Raw genomic sequence first — 18,821 nt, 5'->3', positions numbered from 1 at the left:
GCTGGCATAGGTGAGGGGACGCTAGGCGCTGGCGTGTTGGCACTAGGCGCAGCATGAGCTGGCGCGCCTAAAGCAGTAGCGGAGGAACCTGCAACCACAGTACTAGGCCCAACGGGCATAGTGGAAACATCAGCATCGTCCAAAAATTCCAAGCTGGTAGGGTCCAATGGCGAGGTTGACATCTCGGCGAAGGGAAATAGGGATTCATTACATACGACATGACGAGAAATAATGATCCTACTGGAATGAAGATCAAGACATCGATACCCCCTAGGTATGAGGAGTAGCCAAGGAAGACACACATGGATGAATGAGGTGATAGTTTATCGGGAGTTGTGGAAGACATGTTTGGGTAGCAAGCACATCCAAACACACGAAGGTGTGTAAAAGATGGATGAGTGTCGAAAAGAGCAAAGAACGGTGTGAGGCCGCCTAAGGTCTTAGTGGGATGATGATTGAAAAGATATGTGGCAGTGTGGAGGGTGTCAGCCCAATAGATAGGTGGAAGGCTACCTTGAAAGAGCAAAGTGCGAAGAATGTTGTTGATGGTGCGAAGGACGCGCTCTGCTTTACCGTTTTGTTGAGAGGTGTAGGGGCCCGACATATGGAGGACTGCACCTTGGGTGAGGAAGAATGTGCGGACCGATGAGTGATCAAACTCGCGGCCATTGTCGCACTAGACAACCTTGATAGGGGAGCCAAACTGTGTGCGCACATAAGCAAAGAAGTTAAAAAGAGTGGCAAAAGTGTCAGGGTTAAGGTGAAGCAGAAATGTCCAAACACAGTGAGTACAATTATCAAGAATAACGAGATAATTTTTGTAACCGGACACACTAGTAACAGGTGAGATCCAAAGGTCACAATGTATCAACTCGAATTTATTGAGGGCTCAAGATTGTGAGGAATCAAAGGGAAGACGAACATGCCGACCCAATTGGCAAGCATGCAAACATGATCATTCTTTGGTTTAGTGCAAGAGATAGCTTGAGAGGTAATGAGCTTGGAAAAAATTTCTGAGCCAAGGTGACCAAGGCGGCGGTGCCATAAGATAGTGGACACGGATGCAACGGCAAGGGCAGGTGTGCTCGTGGGTGGTAAGAACGGATAGAGGTCACTCGTGCTATTGCACCTGGCGATCACGCTCTGAGTTTGGAGATCCTTCACAGAAAGGCCAAAGGGATCAAATTCAATAGAACAATTGTTGTCAGTGGTAAAGCGACGCACATAAATTAAAATCTTGATAATGCTAGGTGCGACTAAGACATTATAGAAAAATAGGATGATTAGGTGTAGGAAAAGAATATAACCCGTGGAAGTAACGGGAAGCACAGCCCTGTTACCAACGACAATTGATGAAGGACCAAACAAGGAAGGAGGGTGGGAGAATGATAGAATACCAGCATTGTGAGCCATATGAGAGCCAAAGCCGGAGTCGGCGTACCACACGGTGGGCTGCTGTTGGGGTGGAGTGGCCGTGGAGGAGGGTGCCGGGGCAGGCGCGCCAGAGGCTCCCTCGTACCGGAAGCCGGGTGGTGCGCCGAAGTTGGGCGGGGCACCGAAGCCGGGAACACCATAGCTAGCCTGTGGATCGTAGGGCAGCATGGAGTGCGCCAGCGAGGCGCGAGTGCGCGTGGCTAGGTAAAAGTTTTTTTCCTTTTCCTTTTCCTTTTCTTTTTTTCTAATTTTTTCTTTTTTTCTTTTTTTCTTTTTTTTGTGTCCCGTGCAAGAGTCACGAGGGGAAGAGGTCCCACCGACTAGGAAGGAGTCGCATGAGGAGGGGACGCGCGCTGCTTGTAGGAGAAAATAAGGATGCGAACAGCATGGGCAGGGAGCGAGGCTGGGGAAGCGAGCGGCGATGCGGGTGCTGCAGGCCCGGTAGTAGTACGACTCGGTTAGGTGTTGCGTGGAGAGAGAGAGAGAGGAAGCAGGAGTCCACGCGGATCGCGGGCTGGTGGATGGGTGGATGCGATCAGGAGGAAATAAAGGAAAGGCAAGCGGTCACGCCTGCATACGGAAGCGGGAAAGGAAAGGTTGCATGCGGGAGCAACAAAGAAAAGGCTGCATGCGGAAGCAAGAAGATCGCGACAGGAAGAGGAAGAGGATGGCGATCGGACGCGGGCGCACGCGCGGAGACCGAGTCAGGCGACAAGTGGCCAAGTAGAGTAGGCTGAGCGGGTGCACGCGGGCAACGCGACCGAGCGAAGGCTCACATGCGCGGACGGGTGGCCGAGCGGGCGGATCGCGCGCGGCAGTTAGGATCGATGGGCGGCGCTAGGAGAGGAAGAGGTCGCAGACGCTCGTGAGTTGCGCGCGAGCGAACGAGGCAAGCGCGGGATGCGAGCAGTGGCGAGCAGCTGGCCAAGGCGTGCGTTGGCGAGCGCGATGGCACACCGATCACCAGAGCACGCGGTCGCAGTGGGGCGATCGGATCAGTCGAGCGCCCGCGGCGTCGACGAGCAGACGACCTCAATCGGCGGCGCTGGTGTTGCTGGTTGCAGGCCGACGGCCGTGATCGGCACGGTGGTGCTGACGAGCGGATCGGCGGCAACAGGCCACCTGGCGAGGAACTCGGCGGCAGGTGGAAGGCCCAGCGAGGTTCTGGCGAGAGGATCGACGGCAGCAAGGCACCTGGAGAGGAACTCAGCGGCGGGAGGGTAGTTGGCCGACGACAAAGTCTACGGGTGGCTAAGATTTGCGGAAGCGCGGTCGCAGGAGCGAACCGGCTCTGATACCATGAAAGAGTGATTGAAATAAATAATGGTATTCCATATTATGTACGAGGTACATGTATAGGGAGCGGGGGTGGCATGCACGTCAACCGCACAGACGCAAGAGTACAGAGCGACCATTGCTATATTTACCTTTACAGTACGCTAACCGTTAGCTCTGTGAGCACGGTCCGACCATTGCTATATTTACCTTTACAGTACGCTAACCGTTAGCTCTGTGAGCACGGTCCAACTTTTTGTCTGGACACATTATTTCTTGACGTTCCTCTGATTGTCCACTTCGGTAGGAGTTCGCCCTTGGACGGCGGAGCAGCTGCTATCTGAAATCTGATCCATACGGTGATGAGCAGCCGACATCCGTGGCGGAAACAGCAGGCGAAGCCACAAATGGAGCAGTAAATAAAATAGTATAAGCACGCGAGATTGATGTCCTCGTGCAAAGCTGGTTAGGACACAAGAGCCCTCACACGGATAATGGATCGCAAAATGATCGCGTTCACATGGATGGAGGGGGGTCGATCTCAACTTCTCAAGTCAAGAGAGCACTGCCCCCTGCAGAGTCGTGATTTGTGAACCAGCAGACGGCGGCGGGCAACGGCCATCGGCGTCAGGCGGCGGAACTTGCGGCAGGCGCGGACGAAGCAAAAGATGGGCCCGAATTTACCAAATCCGGGCGTGATGGCGAAACAAAAAGAGGATGGAATGGAACACTCCCGTCCACAAGGAAGAAATGGTCCTCCGGCCAGTGCTGGAGCCCGGACTGTTCCAGCCGAACAGATATTTTTCTCTGACGAATGGAGCCATGGATACTTCAGGAAGGAGGCATTGGTGTACTACGCTACGCCTCAATTATAAAAGAAGATAAAAAAAAAACGAAGCATGAGATCGCGTTCTCGTCATCGGTGACCATGTTGCAGCACTGACCGTAGGAGATTAATAAGCGAAATAGGCTAGCTAGTCCAACGATCACAAGACGAACGGGTGCCGGAACCATCTCGTGTCGAGTCAGGTGGCCTGTTTCTTCGCTTTCAGAAACGAGCAGGGACCGATAAACGCATTCCGCTGGCGCGGTTAGACGTTTCCGTGGACCACGGAGTCCCAGGCCCAAAAGGGCCTTCACCACACCACAACTAGAGAGCTACTCGACCGGCGACGCGCATTCACGTCGCGTGATATGCTCCGGGTCCGGGCCTGCCCTCTCGTCTCGTGGGACCTGTCGATAGATGTCCCATTTGCACCCCCGAACACTCGAGTCCTCCGCGGCCAACCATGGAGAAAAAATCCTCTGGTCCAGAGTCCCGACGGCGACCCTGGCCTGGCCCCGGCAACTTGGAGCGGGAAAAGGCACCGGGCTCAAGTGGTGGCCGGCTGATGGTTCGGCGGCGATTTTCGCAGCACCGACCAAGGCCCTGTTTATTTTCCAAAAAATTTCACCCCAAAGTGTTATATCGAATCTTGCGACACATGCATAGAATACTAAATGTAGACGAAAAAAACTAATTGCACAGTTAGATAAGCAATCGCGAGACAAAACTTTCGAACCTAATTAGTCCATAATTAGACACTAATTGCCAAATACAAACGAAAGTGCAATTGGGGGCACGAAGTCGAAATGTCGACGAGATAACAAATCAGAGTCCCCGGCCACGCGTCCGCCAGTTGTTGCGGCGGCGCGGCCGGTATCCAACACCACCCGACCCAAACCCAACCCCCTGATTGCACAATCGACCACCGCTACACAAAAGGTGGCCTAAATTACTCCTATATCAGACCATCAGATGGCCTAAAAAGGGTGAAATTTTTATTCTTCTTTTGCAGAGCCTCCCGTTGCTTGCTCATCTTTCTCCGGTCCTTTTCACCAAAAGCGTACAGTACTCCGCAGCTACGGCGCGTGTACATCTCGTACACCTGCGCGCCGGTCACCTGCGCGCCTGCTGCGGCTGCGGGTAGGGCGCGACGCGCGTCCGCTGGGCAACCTCCGGCGGCGCGCGCCCGCCTACGCCGCCCCCGCCGTCGCCGTTCACGATGTCCTCTAGCATCTTCTGCAGGTCCTCCAGCGTGTCCGGCTTCTGCACGGAACCTAAGGTTAATTACAAATATTAAACAAATATAAATCCGCATGGTGGTGGTGGGTGGATTGCGTTGCGCCTACCTCGTTTTTCACGTTATCCATCATCACCAGCATCTCCTGCATGAAGTCGGAGAAATCCTGGCCGTCCGAGAGCAGAGCAGGGAAATTAATTTCTTTTCATCAGGCTACAAGATACACATAATAATCTCGCACAAAATGGCAAAAGGATTTGATTGATTTCGACGAGACAATAAGCAGCAGGAACCAAGGAAAAAAAAAGAGGACAGGAAACAAAACCGAGTGCTGATTCACCTGGTCGTCGTCGTCGAGGGGATCGAAGAGCCCGGCGTCGTACATGGCCTTCTTCCCCTTGTCCGACAGAACTGCGCCAACCAAACAAGCAATTCGATCAAATCTCGTGAAATCCAAGCATAACCAAACACGTAGGCCTTACCGGAGTATGCCTCCTGGATCCGCTGGAACCGCCGCTTGACCTCGCCAGCCGCGCCGGGGTCGCTGGCCCACCGGTCCGGGTGCCACTTCTGCGCGCCCACGGCAAGAGATCGGAACATGTGAGCGGGGTCTGTTCGGGAGGGGAGAGGAGGAAACAGAAACACACAGAACCAAATCAATCAAACAACGGCGCGAGGCCGCCGCGCGCGCATGCACAGCAAGCGAACTCACCATCGCGAGCCTCCGGTACGCGGTGCGTATGTCGGTGGCGGAGGCGTTCTTGCGGATGCCGAGGAGCGCGTAGTAGCAGCACGTCGATGAGCCGCCGCCGGAGGCATTGCCGGATCCCCCGTCCATTATGTTGGAATCGCAGTCGCAGCAGCAGCAGGCGAAGCCGGCCGGGCACCCGCGACGACGACGCGGCGCGACGCAGGGCGAGGCAGCAGCGCTACAAGCTTACAAAGGCATCGAATTGCAAAGGAGGCGAGAGATGGATGGATTCCAAGGAAGGGAGGCGAGAGAAAAAAGTTTTTATTCCGCGGGGAGGGCGTGAGAGAAATATCTCCTCTGAAATAGGAGGGGGAATTCTTTGGTCGTCGGGGGTTGGGGCCGGTGAAGGTTCCAGAGCTCGTGCCGCGGCGAGATATTTTCGAGCGCCAGCTCCGGGCTTCGCCACCGAGGTTCGCGGCTATTTACGAGATTGGGATCCCTTCTGGATTGTGGAATCTCGCCTTCTAGACACGCTGCGTGGGCCACGATGACTTTTTTTTTGGGCTCTGTCTATTTGTTAGTGCGTTATTAATGGGCCATGAAGGTTGCTACTATTGACGAGCCGTGCAACTTCTGTTTTTTTTATAAAAAAACATTTTTACATTCTAAAATATCATCACAGTCTAGGTTTTCTTCTCGAACTTCAAAACCAGATAAATCGCCTCCCTCAACTCTTAAAATTATTTAAGTTGGCTCTATGCCCTGGTTCAAAGTGTTTCGTCATCTTTTAATTAAGAAATCTGAAAAAAAAAACAATTGATAAGAATTTAAAACCACAAAAAAGATATCTCTAATATTCATAATTCCAAGAACATTTTTGAGACAGATTAAAATATTTTGTGAATTTTCCTAATTTGTTCAGTATTTTTCTCATTTTTTTCCTACAGACCGACCTACGGGCTGTGGCTGAGAGCCAGATTGGCACATTATCTAGCAATCGACGCGAAAAAAAAATATCGCACTGAAAAATCCTTTCTGAATTCTGAAAGATTGCACATGCGTGCATAATATATAGACATCAGTTACAAGAACATAAAGACCAATAAGAGCTCGTTCGGTTCTTCAGAAATGCACCTAGTAATGTTCCAACTGATCAATGCTTATATAAATTAGCCAAGCAATCCGGGTAAGTATCGTTCCACGGAATGATTCCCTACTAACCGAATGAGCCCTAAAGCGTCTCGCATAATCTGGAACAGAATGAAGAAATCCTATGCTTTTGCATGTACCTCAATGCAGTTTAACAAACAAGAGCAGTAAAATATTGTACCAGAAACATCGAATTCAACCAAGAGAAGACTCGGTTCCTCAGTCGCACCTCAAAGGGAAGATAAAACCAACCAAAGGATTCAGTCGATTTATACGTCTAATGCATACATACAAAAAAAAATCCAGATTCTGAAAGTGCAGCCCTGTAGGGGATTCTTTGACCCTTGTGATATCTATTACTCTATCCTGTGCTCCAACTCCAAGTAACATATCAAATTGTCAAGTAGCTAGACCTCAAGAGTTGATCACAAATGCCACAGTTTTAACATGCAGTGGATAATGCAAGTGAGAGCTCGAGCCAAAATAGACTTCATCTTCTGTTTTGGTGGATGGTAGCTTTCCAGCTATCACTTAACTGGGCATCAATGCTGCTCTATGATCAAGCACTAGAATAGCGTCCAGGATAAACAACACATCTTTTGTTCAAGGGAAATAATTGTGAAGAGGAAAATCAGTTAGAACAGTCCTGCAGTGTTCAGCAGTTTTGTTTCAGAACCATAAAAACACTTCAAAACCATAAAAGACAAGCGACCATCAGGATGTTCATGGCCAGAAATGTCACCTAATGAAGAAACTTATCTAAGATAAACATCAGCAACGAGAAATGTACACTTGGACAGTGACCTTTCACTATCAGTGTTATTTTTTTTTTCCGACCACGCCGAAGCGTGTTTTTCATTAAGAAGAAAGGAGTTTCAAACAACAACTTGGAGACGGTAAGCCAAGGTTGGTAAAATAAAGTGCACGATCCCAGACATTTTTCAGTTCAGAAGATGAACTCATGGGCGTACTAAAAATTAAAATCTTGATCAACATGAATGTTTCCCCATTCATGTTTTAAGAGCAGCAAGATCCCATATTCATTAGACAAAATATCTGAGGCATTACCCTTTGCAGTACCTGAATGTTTCCCCATTCAAGTTTTAAGAGCAGCAAAATCCCATATTCACTGGACCAGATCACTGAGGCATTAAAACAGAACTAATTGTACCCAACTAAAGAGCACATCAAACATATTACATTCATACAGACCAGTTGGTTACTACCACTATCATAACACATAAACTGAAACAGATAGCAAAGAAGCTAGTTAGTTTAAGCTCCATCTACTAACAGTAAAGCCTCTTGCATAGATAATTAGATACTCAAAAGTGTAAATTAGTAGGTGGAATGATGGAAAACCATATTACACTCTACAGCCCCCTGAAGAAAGGTGGATCACGTGCAGCTCTGTTCTCTTGCTCTCAGAAGAGTGCAAGTGGAACGAGGCTTTCTCTGAAAACATTTACAGTGAAGTTTAGCAAGCGGCCATTGCATTGAAATTTTTCCAGTAAATTGCCATTTCTGTCAAAGTGCAGCTGCCAATGATAACCATCAACCAGCACATCTCCCTCCCGGGATAGAATACGCGAGCACCAAGGAGGAGCAGGAACAACAGGTTGTCCTCTCTTGGCCCAGTAGTTCCGCAACTACTACCGTTGTTGTTGCCAACGGGGATCCCCCATTCCGAAAGGTAACGGGGCCGGCCCTTAGGTCCAAAGTTGTATGCCACTGCTGTGGTGCCGATAAATTCACTACTGAAGCCCCGTTATCGGACATTGCAGGCTTAGCATCTATTTTTCGTATATCGCTCCACCACACCGAGAAGAGGTATGTGTTGCGCCTATGCAAGACTAGGCTCTCACCTATGTGGAACGGATGCTTCTACTTGGTCATCATAGACCAGCAAATCCATTTGAGAGCTGTCTTTCTTTGTCCTTGATGGTAGTTCTTCACGCTCACCATCTCTGCAGAGCTTAACAAGATAATCCACGCCAACAACCAAAGCCAACAAGCCTTCGCTCAGAAGCTCTTTCTTCATCTAAGCTTTTAGTAACTTTAGCTGTCATCAATAGGGTGGAACGCATTAACCAGTAGAAACCTTGCTTCAAGGTAGATTCTTACATGTTTGGAGTTTTGTCTGAATCCAGGTACCTCAACTATTGGCCTTACATGGCCTCACATGGGTATTCCATCTTTCTAGTCCCACTCTTCTCCAAGTTCTTCAAAGCGGCTTGTCTCAACGACTGGCAATTTAATGCGGTACTTGTGGATCCATACAACACCTTTGTAGTCCTGCAGAAGCCAAAGATTCACCTTTGATCCAACGACATTACTGTTCCATATTGCAAGCATGCCATCAATCTCAAGCAAGGATGACATCAAAGCTAAATTCTTAACAGGTGCATGCAACAACCAGAACACTTCACCTATGGTGTCGAACACCAGTATGTCTCTGCAATTGGGCAAGGAAATCAGCAAGTGCAGGTTGCATGGAATAGGAAAGGCTCTTTAAAGTCTATAGCATCAGATCCTGCTGCTATCAATTTTCTCACAAATACCAACGATGAATGGGGCCTAATGCACCCCTCATTCCCCGATCCCACCGTGCTGATGTAGAATGTAGTTTCCAAACCAATTTCTCGGTAGTACAATACTCGGTACTCGGAGCCATGAACATAAAGCCCGGCAGCCTTGACCTTGACATGTTTAAGCGCGGGTGGGAAGACGGAAACCCACTGACGAGTGGTCGGATTGCTGAGATACAAACGATTTCTGAACGACATGAGCAGGAGACCATCGCAAGCACCGTGGACGGAGAACGGTCCGTCACTCACCAACGGGTCGTAGTAGTCGAAGGTGAACCGAACGACGGACCGGAACTCGTGCTTGCGGAAGTCAAGAGCTTCGACGCAGTAGTCAACAAGTCTCAGGTTGTCGTAGTGAGTTCCCACGTCGCGGACGAAGGTGAAGAGGCGCCGCTGAGGTTGGCGGCGGTGGTGGGAGATGAGGAAGGTGCGGTCGGAGGTGATTCGGCGCCATGCCTCGCAGATGGCGCGGGACCCAGTGATTTTGAAACCACGAGGCCACTGGAGTGTTCGGAGCACCCTCGTAAACGTTGGGGTCCTTCGGGTTTGTGGTTGGCGTCGGTCGCAGCGTTGCTGGCGTCGATCGGCTCGAGAGCCGAGTCCAGGTTTCCGTACTCTGGGCGGCGGCGTACTTCGTCTTCATGGCGACCGAAGCGACGTTGCTTGATACGCCGTCGTGCATCCCGGATGTTGCTGAGGTGCACTCGAGCGTCCTGTTCGACCTCCTGGTCGTGTTGGCGATGGTGTTCGGCGCGGTGGCCTCGGCTCCCCCTGGAGAGGCAGTGACGAAGGTCTCTGGCGAAGGTCTCTGATCCTCGCGAATTTCATTAACCTGACAGTGTGCCGCTTTAAGCATGGCGGCGACCTTGTCGAGCTCGGGCGTCTACGGGAGGCGGGTGAGCTCGTTGGCGGCCACTGCCAGATTGGCGCTTGGAGTCTTGAAGACGTCGTGGCCATCAACGCGGAGAAACTCTTCGTCGAGGTCACAGTGGAGCAGGAGTGACCTTTCTTGTGAGTCGAGCCGATTATTTCGAGCAGCATCGGCCCTCGCAATGGCTGCCTCATTTTCTCGGCGCTGCGCGTGGTTGATGTTCTGGTTCTCACGAGCGACACGTTCCTCCTCAGTTTCGCCGTTCCGAGGAGGGCTGTCGACGCTGACGTTGAAGATCGTGCCACCCCGGAAGGGTAGGAGAAGGGGTTGCTCGGTGAAGGTTTCGGCGACGGTCTCCGTAGAGCCCTGAGACTTGGAGCCCGGATTTTCCTCTGGGATGGTCTGGAGGGACGCTCCGGGGCACTGGCCTATGTGTAGCATGTTGACGGCTGGCGGAGGCTGGACGGCGAGCTGGTCGACGAGTGGATGGTCGTCTCCCACCTGGTCGGCGAATTTTCCCTTCATGGCGTCTTGGTAAGTAGCGGCGACGTTGGTGAGTCCGAAGGGCAGAGCCACAACTTCTGGAGTTTTCCGAGCATACTCCGATAGATTTGAATCGGAGGGTGGTCGGCACTGAACCAAAGTGTCCAGGGTCGATTCGGCGATGGAGAGAAAATCGGCAAGCTTCAGACCGACCCGGTCGATAGACTCAATCAGATCGTCGTTGTTGATCTGCCTCCTCTGGTAGCGAGGAAGCGGGCAGCGAGTTGCTGATGAAGGCAACCTCAAAGGTGGTTCCGAGATCGGATCTGCAGTCGCAGGTGCGAGGATGATCGGCGCAGAAACGATCTGCGCCGGCTCGAGGAGCTCTCCGACTCCGTCAACGTTGATGATCTAGGAGATCGATCCGACCGTGAAGATCTGGCCAGACTGCGGGAGGAACGAAGAACCTACGGAAAAAAATATCTTGTTCGATAAGGAAACAACACGTAGCCCCCTACCTGGCGCGCCAACTGTCGACAGAATATCGTCGGCAGTCCTCTGAGGGGTATCCCACGAAGATAGATTGATCAGCAGAGGAGCGTGAGATCAAGAACAAGAAGGCAACATAGACACACGAGTTAGACAAGTTCAGGCCGTCGGTACGACGTAATACCCTACTCCTGTGGTTTGTTGGTTTGTATTAGCTATCGTATGATATTACGTGAGTTTGGAGAGGGTCCCTGCCCACCTTATATAGTCCGGGGAGCAGGGTTACAAGTCGGTTAGATCTGAGAGCTAATCGGAAAGTAATAACTGATTACAGGAATCTTGGAATCATACATATCCTAACAGATCTCGTACTATCTTCTAGATGTCTTGCGAAAGGCGTCAACCAGAGTCGTGCCCTGCAAGGCTTCGTCTTGTGGGCTGGGCCACCCCTGAGAGCGCAGCCCATGTGGTCTGCCGTGGGTATCCGGGGTCATAACCCCCCCCCCCCCCCCCCCCCCCCACCCCCCACCCACCCCACCCCCCACAAAGTCCATATAGAGTGGCTGAAAATTTAGGAAAATTAACTGAAAATGTCACGTTCGTACCTTAAGTATTTAGTAAAATTGATTGATTTTAAAAAAAAAAAGATTCGGTGCCACAACCCACTACTTCTTTATGCATATGGCATATGGGTCCCACTTCAAAAGCCAGGCCTCATAATTTTAAACGCTGTGTTCATACTTTGAGTTTTCACCAGAAAAAACTAAAATTTTATTAGAAATGATTTCATTATGACAAACCTCGAGCTCCCTCTGAACCTTGAAGGCGGGGAGAACGAACTGACAGCCCATGATCCAAAAGAGCTAATCGGGTCAGGCCTTCGTTAATAATAACAACTATAAGCCCATACAATGTACTGTACACATATATCCGTTTTGTCTCGCTAAAAAAAAAGCCCGTTTTGTTGTGTTGACTGTTGACCCTTCGTTCACCACTATAAACATTGTTTTTCCTCGCCAACTCCATGGAGGTAATTTATGCTCGTGAATTTTTCGTGTCCCTATAATTCTATCACTAGCAGGCTGGACGATTTAATAGTTACGGCAGAATGACAGTCCGTGTCTTCAGTCTATGCCTTACTTGCTCAAGCAATGTTTCGACCCAACTGTTGTCGATAAAATGCTTTTCCTTCCCTTCAATCACACGAGAAAGCTGGACAAACGTAGCATCCACCTCACACTTGATCGGGATTCTGCGTCTTTACTTCCGCGACGCCAAGTTCCTAAGTCATACTATAACACCTAGCGAGATGACCGATCTCAGGGCTTCCCAACGCTCCAAGTTGGCGTGCTGCCTCAATCGCCGTATCAACACGGGATGTCCAGATCACAACGCATGGTGGTGGTTTCGCAGGCCGTCAGAACATCCTGCAGAAGCGTAGGTCTCATCTGACAAAAGTTACCAGCAGCACTTGAAGTTGGTCTTGGCCGTGTTTAGTTGCTGGCCTGAATCGGCGCCGTCGGAAACCGAGGTAACTGTAGCGTACTGTAGCGTTTTGTTTTTATTTGGTAATAATTGTCCAATCGTTGACTAATTAGGCTCAAAACGTTCGTCTCGCAAAGTACAACCAAACTGTATAATTAGTTTTTGATTTCGTCAACATTTAGTACTCCATGCATGTACCGCAAGTTTGATGTAACGGGGAATCTTCTTTTTGCATAGTGTCAAAGTTGGGAATTTGGTGAAACTAAACATGGCCCTTAGAGAAGAGAGACCTCAAGGGACCATGTCAAGTTAAGAATAAAGAAAGCTATGATAGGAAAAGACTCTGAAAAGTTACTGCACTCATGCCTGCGTTGTGAGATCAGTGCCTCAAACTCATTTTCTAGTGTGTTTAGTTCGTGAAATGAAAATTTTTTAATGTCACATTGGATATTTCGGGAATGTTGGAAGGGGTTTTCGGATACTAATAAAAAAACTAATTACATAGCTCGCCTGGAAACTGCGAGACGAATTTATTAAGCCTAATTAATCCATCATTAGCTCATGTTAGTTACTGTAGCACTTATAGCTAATCATGGACTAATTAGTCTTAAAACATTCGTCTCGTGATTTTCAACCAAACTGTGCAATTAGTTTTTTCGTCTATATTTAATACTCCATGCATGTGCCGCAAGATTCGATGTGATGGTTTGGGGTAAAATTTTTGGTAACTTAACCAGGCCTTCGTCTACATGCACCATGCTTTTTTGGCTGAGGCTAACAACGCTATCAGCCTGCGTTGCTGGTGCCCTCATGACACCGCATATTTTTTTGAGCAAGAACACCGGGGGTGACGATGAGTCCCCACCTGAATATGTTAGCACTGATCCCAGACGAGGTCCGGTGGGTGGAGGAGGGGCAATGGCTCTAAACGGTCGGCATGGTGCCAATTACAATAACCGGAGGGGATAGAGAGATAGACTACATCCAAATAATTGATCTCCAGAAGCTAGAGAGAAGAGAGGATTTCCTAGGGATACGGCACTGCCAGAGGGCTACAGTTGTCTTGCAAGCCATTACCAACCGATCAACACTTGTATGGAGGCCCCGAAACGCCACATCATGTCGGTGTTTCGAAAGTTCCCAACAGCAAAGGAGGATTAGGGATGATGTTACTTTAGGATGGGTCCCAATTGGGGGTTGGCGCGCCATAGGTTCTCCATCGATCCTATCTCCTCCATCTTCCATCAAACCCTAGCCTAAAATTGGCCGGCAAAGTCACAGGTCAGGATGATATGGTCTGCATCTTCATCGTTTTTCTTGCACAGGTCACAGGTTGCATCAGTGAGCACTCCCTCCTTCTCCAGGTTCACCTCTTGCACATGTCATCGCCAAATTTTATTTTATCAGTCGTTGCAGGCAGCAGCTAGGTAATCTAGCAAATGGAATATGTTTTGGCAGTTGGGCTTGGGCAACAAAGCCTCTGGGATTTGCAATCTAGTAGAAGACTGGGGCAGCCTCCTATAATAAAAGGATAAATACCTGCCTTTGCCACCACGAACTCGCCATGTGCAAGGTGCGCGGGAGGTTGCTTTTCTTGGTCATGCTGAGCTAAAACCTCAACGCAACGCAACCAAACTTTCCAGCCCAATCATCAGGAGTTTACAAAAAAAAATATGAGAAGAAGAAGAAGAAGAAAAAGCCCAATCATCAGGAGGAGGCCGCGGATGATTAGATTCAGGCTTTGCAATTTGCCATGTTAACTAAGGCCTGGTTTAGATTGCAAGTTTTTTCACTCTCTCTCCATCACATCAAATCTTTGGACACATGCATGAAGTATTAAATGTAGATAAAAAAAATAACTAATTACACAGTTTGATTATAAATTACGAGACGAATCTTTTGAGCTTAGTTAGACCATGATTGGACAATAATTGTCAAATACAAACGAAAATACTACAGTATCAAATACTGATTCTTAACCTCAGTCTAAACCAGGCCTAACCAAAAGTCAAGCTCTTCGTTCAGAGCTGGACAGCGCGGGCATCACCAAGTAGGCGGAGTAAACGCGGCTGCTCCGAGGCATCACATGGAGCTTCGTACTCGCACTTCCAGTTGGTGGAGGCGAAGGAACTGAAATTGTGTACGAATACGAAGCAACCAAGTCAATTCAACGCCAATTTGTTAGTGCAGTTCCAATGAAAAAAACTAGTAATTTTTATAATATAAGATACCGCATCAAAAAAAGTACTGCTTTTCAACCCATAATTTCTATGAGTAATAATTATTTTCTCTTTCTCTCTCCCAACTCTATCTTCTTCCTCCAATGGGAGTGCGACACGAGCTCCCTAGAAACTGATGGTTTCTCCCCAATGACGATTTCATGGTTTCTTGGTGCATTGGGTCAAGAGTAGACCTGATTTCTTCATGAAGAAACCATTTCTATGATTTTTGCTCTCTTTCTTCATTAATTACGTTGCCATGTCAGCGTTTTGCCTACGTGGCAAGTCATTTAATGAGGATAGAAACCATCATCAATGCACCATTGGGACTGCCCTTATAGTCCTATCGTACCAGCTCATTGGATAAGGCTGTTTTTCTCTCATAAATACCAAGTACTCCGTCCGTCCAGAAAAGAATACAACTACGTGTTGCGTACCCACAAAAGTAGTTCACGTTTAACCAAATTTCTAGTAAATACTATTTACATTTACGGCTCTAAAATAATTTATTACAAAAAATACATTTCGTAATTAATCTAATAATATTTATTTAATATCATAAATATTGATAGTTTTTATCTATAATTGATCGAACTTAAGATACAAAACATTGATACTGTGGTAGAATTGTATTTTTTTTATAGACGGAGAGAGCAGTACTTTGTATGACAGTCACGAGTCTACCAAACCGTATTTTGTTTGTGCAAGTTCTTGAAAAAACAAAACCCATCCCCCTGTCTTCCCTTGTTAAAAGACAAGGCTCTATCAGAGAGGACACCGGCTGTTGTAAAAAAAAAAAGAGGACACCGGCCAGTACGTGTCACGACTGCAACACTGGGGCGACAGGTATACCGCTACCGCTGTCGAGGCCAGCTGTTCTGCAGTAGCAGCGCCATACCGCCCTTTGAGTATTCTCCATTTTCTCTCATCCATCCATCCATCCGGGGCGAGTGGAGAGAAAGAAAACATGCAAAAATCGCGGCTGCATACATCAGGCGGGCGAGGACAATTCAGCACGTCGCGGCGAGGGAGAGCGCACGCGACGGCGGACAAGGACACGAGGCCCGGCCGCGGCGCGGGCTCGCCGAGACGTGTCAGCGCGCCACGGCTCAGACCTCAAGAGTCACCTCGGCGAGCTGGGCAGTGGCCGCCGCCCATGCTCACAGCCGCCCGCGCGTGCGCGCGTCATCGCCGGCCGGCAGGCGGCAGCGAAGGTGTCAGGAGCGGTGGGCAGCGGCACGGGGGTGCCAACGGCTAAAACGTGGAGACCGAGGCAACGTGAACCGAAACAACTCGTTGCCCCGTGCCCCGGTTGGCCTGGCCACTGGCCATCCCCACCCCCGCCTTTCCGCTTGGCTTCGCGGCGGCGATCGCAGTCGCAGCCCCGCACGCACGCCGCGCCGACGTAAACCCGACGCGATGACGGACAAATCTCAGCTCTGGGTTCTGTCAGCTTGGCCACGGGCGGATGCATTCAAAAAACTTGAAACGCCAACGATAAACATCCCGTCCCGACGTGGGCATTCGGCGTTCGCCCCGTGGGAAGTCAACGGTCCACGCGAAGATAGCTGGGATATCCTTTTCTAGGCTATATTTATGCACAGATGGTTAGCGAGAGGAATGAATGATTTGTGATTGCAACGCTGCTGTTTATCTCCCTTTTATTTGTTCAGAAATGATTGTGACGACCATACCTGCGTCATCTGTCATCGGGATAATAAAGACTTCATTTCCCACGGCGCGTGTTTAGTTTACTATCGGCGAAATCGAGACCACCATGTGCGCAACTTGAACATACGAAGATGGTAATTTTACTGTAAACACCTTTGCGCATTGTATTTCCCTCCCGTTTCAAGATGTGGTCTTTTTTCACTGTATGATGACTGTGATCTTTTTAGCAACATTTTGAAATGACTCGGGCACTCAGCACAGTTTATTATTATGGTGGGATCATGATCGTGCCACGTTCTACCCTGCACATTTTACATTTGAACAGAAGCATGGAAATTCCGTGCCTAAACGGATATTCTGAGTCCTGTAGTTTTTCATCCGTTAATTTTTTTTAGCAAATTTTCATCCATTAATTGTGTATGAAACAATGCTAACTTTTCATGTCTTGGAAATTCCGAGACTAACCAAAAATTCATGTCCCAGAAATTTGAAGTCTAATAACCAGAACGCTCAAACTAGGCCTATACCAATTTTAAGAGGCACATGATTAGCTTTGACCCAATCTAAAAAAAACTCTATAAAGCGACCTGATAATAGTACCACATTGTTTTTTTCCAACAAGATAAGACCACCCCTACTCCCTATAAAATAGGAAGTACATGGCTGATTAAGATATCCAACATACAATCGTCTAAATTACTTTTAATACCCTTTTTCATAATTATTTTTTCAACCCACGATGTTGTTCATCTCTTGATCCGATGACCAAGGAGAGCATCCTAGGCTTGCCAGCCGACTTAGGGCAACCCGCCGATGTCCTTGCCTCGACGAGGGCCCTCCGGGCAAGAACTTCGATGATTTCTTTGCTACTTTGCTCGTAAACTAATCATTCTTCATCACGTAGGCACGATTGGTTGCCCTTTTGTGGTTTGCTTTGCTCGTAAACCTCTTTGTTTCTAATCACGTCAGTGTGATCCTCGCTGTGTTTTTCGATTCGTGGCGACCCGGACGATCTAGCTCTAGCTCCGATCTTTGCGTCAGAAATTTCGGTCAGCAAAGTAACTGACCAATGTGCGAAGAGGTGGAATATTTATAGCCTCTCTCGGCCTTAACTCTTAACTTGCTCGAAATTTCCGAGTCAAATATCAGTATGCACCATTTGAACCCTCCCCAAAAAAAACAATTGCATGAACTATACAAATTGAAAAAAAAATGTGTTAATCAAAACAGATAGCGTCTCCAAATTCCAAACATTTGTCTTTGAATCAATTTTTGTCACCAGGATATACACACATTAAAAATTAAACATGGAACAGCACAGAGGGACAGGCCAACAGCATGATGCCTTCTTCCTCATAGTCTCACTCGATCAGTCTGTTTCTCAAGGTCTAGGGGAAAAGGCGGATGATGTACAGAAATAAACACTGAATCCCTGAAACCGTACAGAAAAATTAAACAAAAGGCAATGGTGTTGTTACCCCTAATTTGCATGTCAATTATAATTTTATTCCTACTTTAGTAACTTTGAGATCTTTCCCAGCTTTTTTAAACTAAAAAATAAGTTTACCCCTACTCGTTGTGAGCACCTAACGATGCCAATTCTGCTGTAAAAGAACATGTGGTAAAAAATACTTTAATGATAAAACTTGGTAGCCAAAACTTGCAGATGCATTCAACTATTTAAGTATAGTACATCATGTACAACAACCATCACATAGAACCACAAAGTAGACGTTGTTCTTTTGACTGATTCTGCCTAAACTCGTGCAAAATAGAAGTTCAAAATGTGTTAACAAAAAAAAAACAGACAATAACTCAAAATTATAAGCCGTTGTGGTAAACCGAATTTTATGGAGGGACAGCGGCAAAACTGGCCGGTGAGTCGGCGGCCTCGTCCGCTGGCAGGTTACTAGCAGGCCAGGCCAGCAGCGGCGCTTGCCTCCTCCCCCGCTCCCCTCTCTTCCTCGAGAAAAAATAGGACGAGAGGCGGAGAGAAATAAACTCCGATACCCGGAATCGCCGTGCAAAATCAAACAAAACCAGAGCGGCAGATACAATAAGCAGCTGCTGCGGCTCGCAGCAGACTCCACCGTCACGCCACCGCGCCGAGAGAGAAAAGCCGAGCGGTGGTGGCAGGCGAGGGGACGGACGAAAGGGGGAAATCGCCTGCCTGCCTGCCGCGGTGGGTTGGTGGGTGCCGCCTCCGCATCCTGCTGCTCTGTTCCGCAGTCCACCCCCATTTACCTTGCTTGACCTCGCATGGATTCCCGCTCGCTTCTCCTCCACTCCACGCGCCGATCCGCCACCTGCCAGGAGAGCGCGACGCGATCCAATTGAGGTCCAGGAGGCGGGGGGCTGCCTGCCCGCTGTGTGTGTGTTCCCCTCTGTTTCCGCCTCCAAAAG

General features: G+C 48.7%; 1 protein-coding gene and 1 pseudogene across 1 annotated transcript; both read right to left on the bottom strand.

Moving 5' to 3' along the window:
• Positions 1-4,305: 4,305 nt before the first annotated feature.
• Positions 4,306-5,830, bottom strand: LOC136540077 (uncharacterized). The gene is made up of 5 exons (XM_066532066.1): positions 5,485-5,830; positions 5,255-5,342; positions 5,113-5,183; positions 4,882-4,938; positions 4,306-4,798 (listed from the first exon to the last, which is right to left on the bottom strand). Exons 1-5 carry the CDS (start codon positions 5,608-5,610, stop codon positions 4,649-4,651), a joined length of 492 nt encoding a protein of 163 aa, XP_066388163.1. The 5' UTR covers positions 5,611-5,830; the 3' UTR covers positions 4,306-4,648.
• A 2,016-nt stretch (positions 5,831-7,846) lies between these two features.
• On the bottom strand, positions 7,847-10,056 carry LOC136537258 (uncharacterized; annotated as a pseudogene).
• Positions 10,057-18,821: the final 8,765 nt, after the last annotated feature.

The sequence above is a fragment of the Miscanthus floridulus genome, chromosome 2, assembly GCF_019320115.1.
Source record: "Miscanthus floridulus cultivar M001 chromosome 2, ASM1932011v1, whole genome shotgun sequence".
Lineage (NCBI taxonomy): Eukaryota > Viridiplantae > Streptophyta > Magnoliopsida > Poales > Poaceae > Miscanthus > Miscanthus floridulus.
The sequence above is the reverse complement of the archived record's forward strand: the minus strand, read 5'-3'. Positions and strand labels throughout refer to the sequence as shown.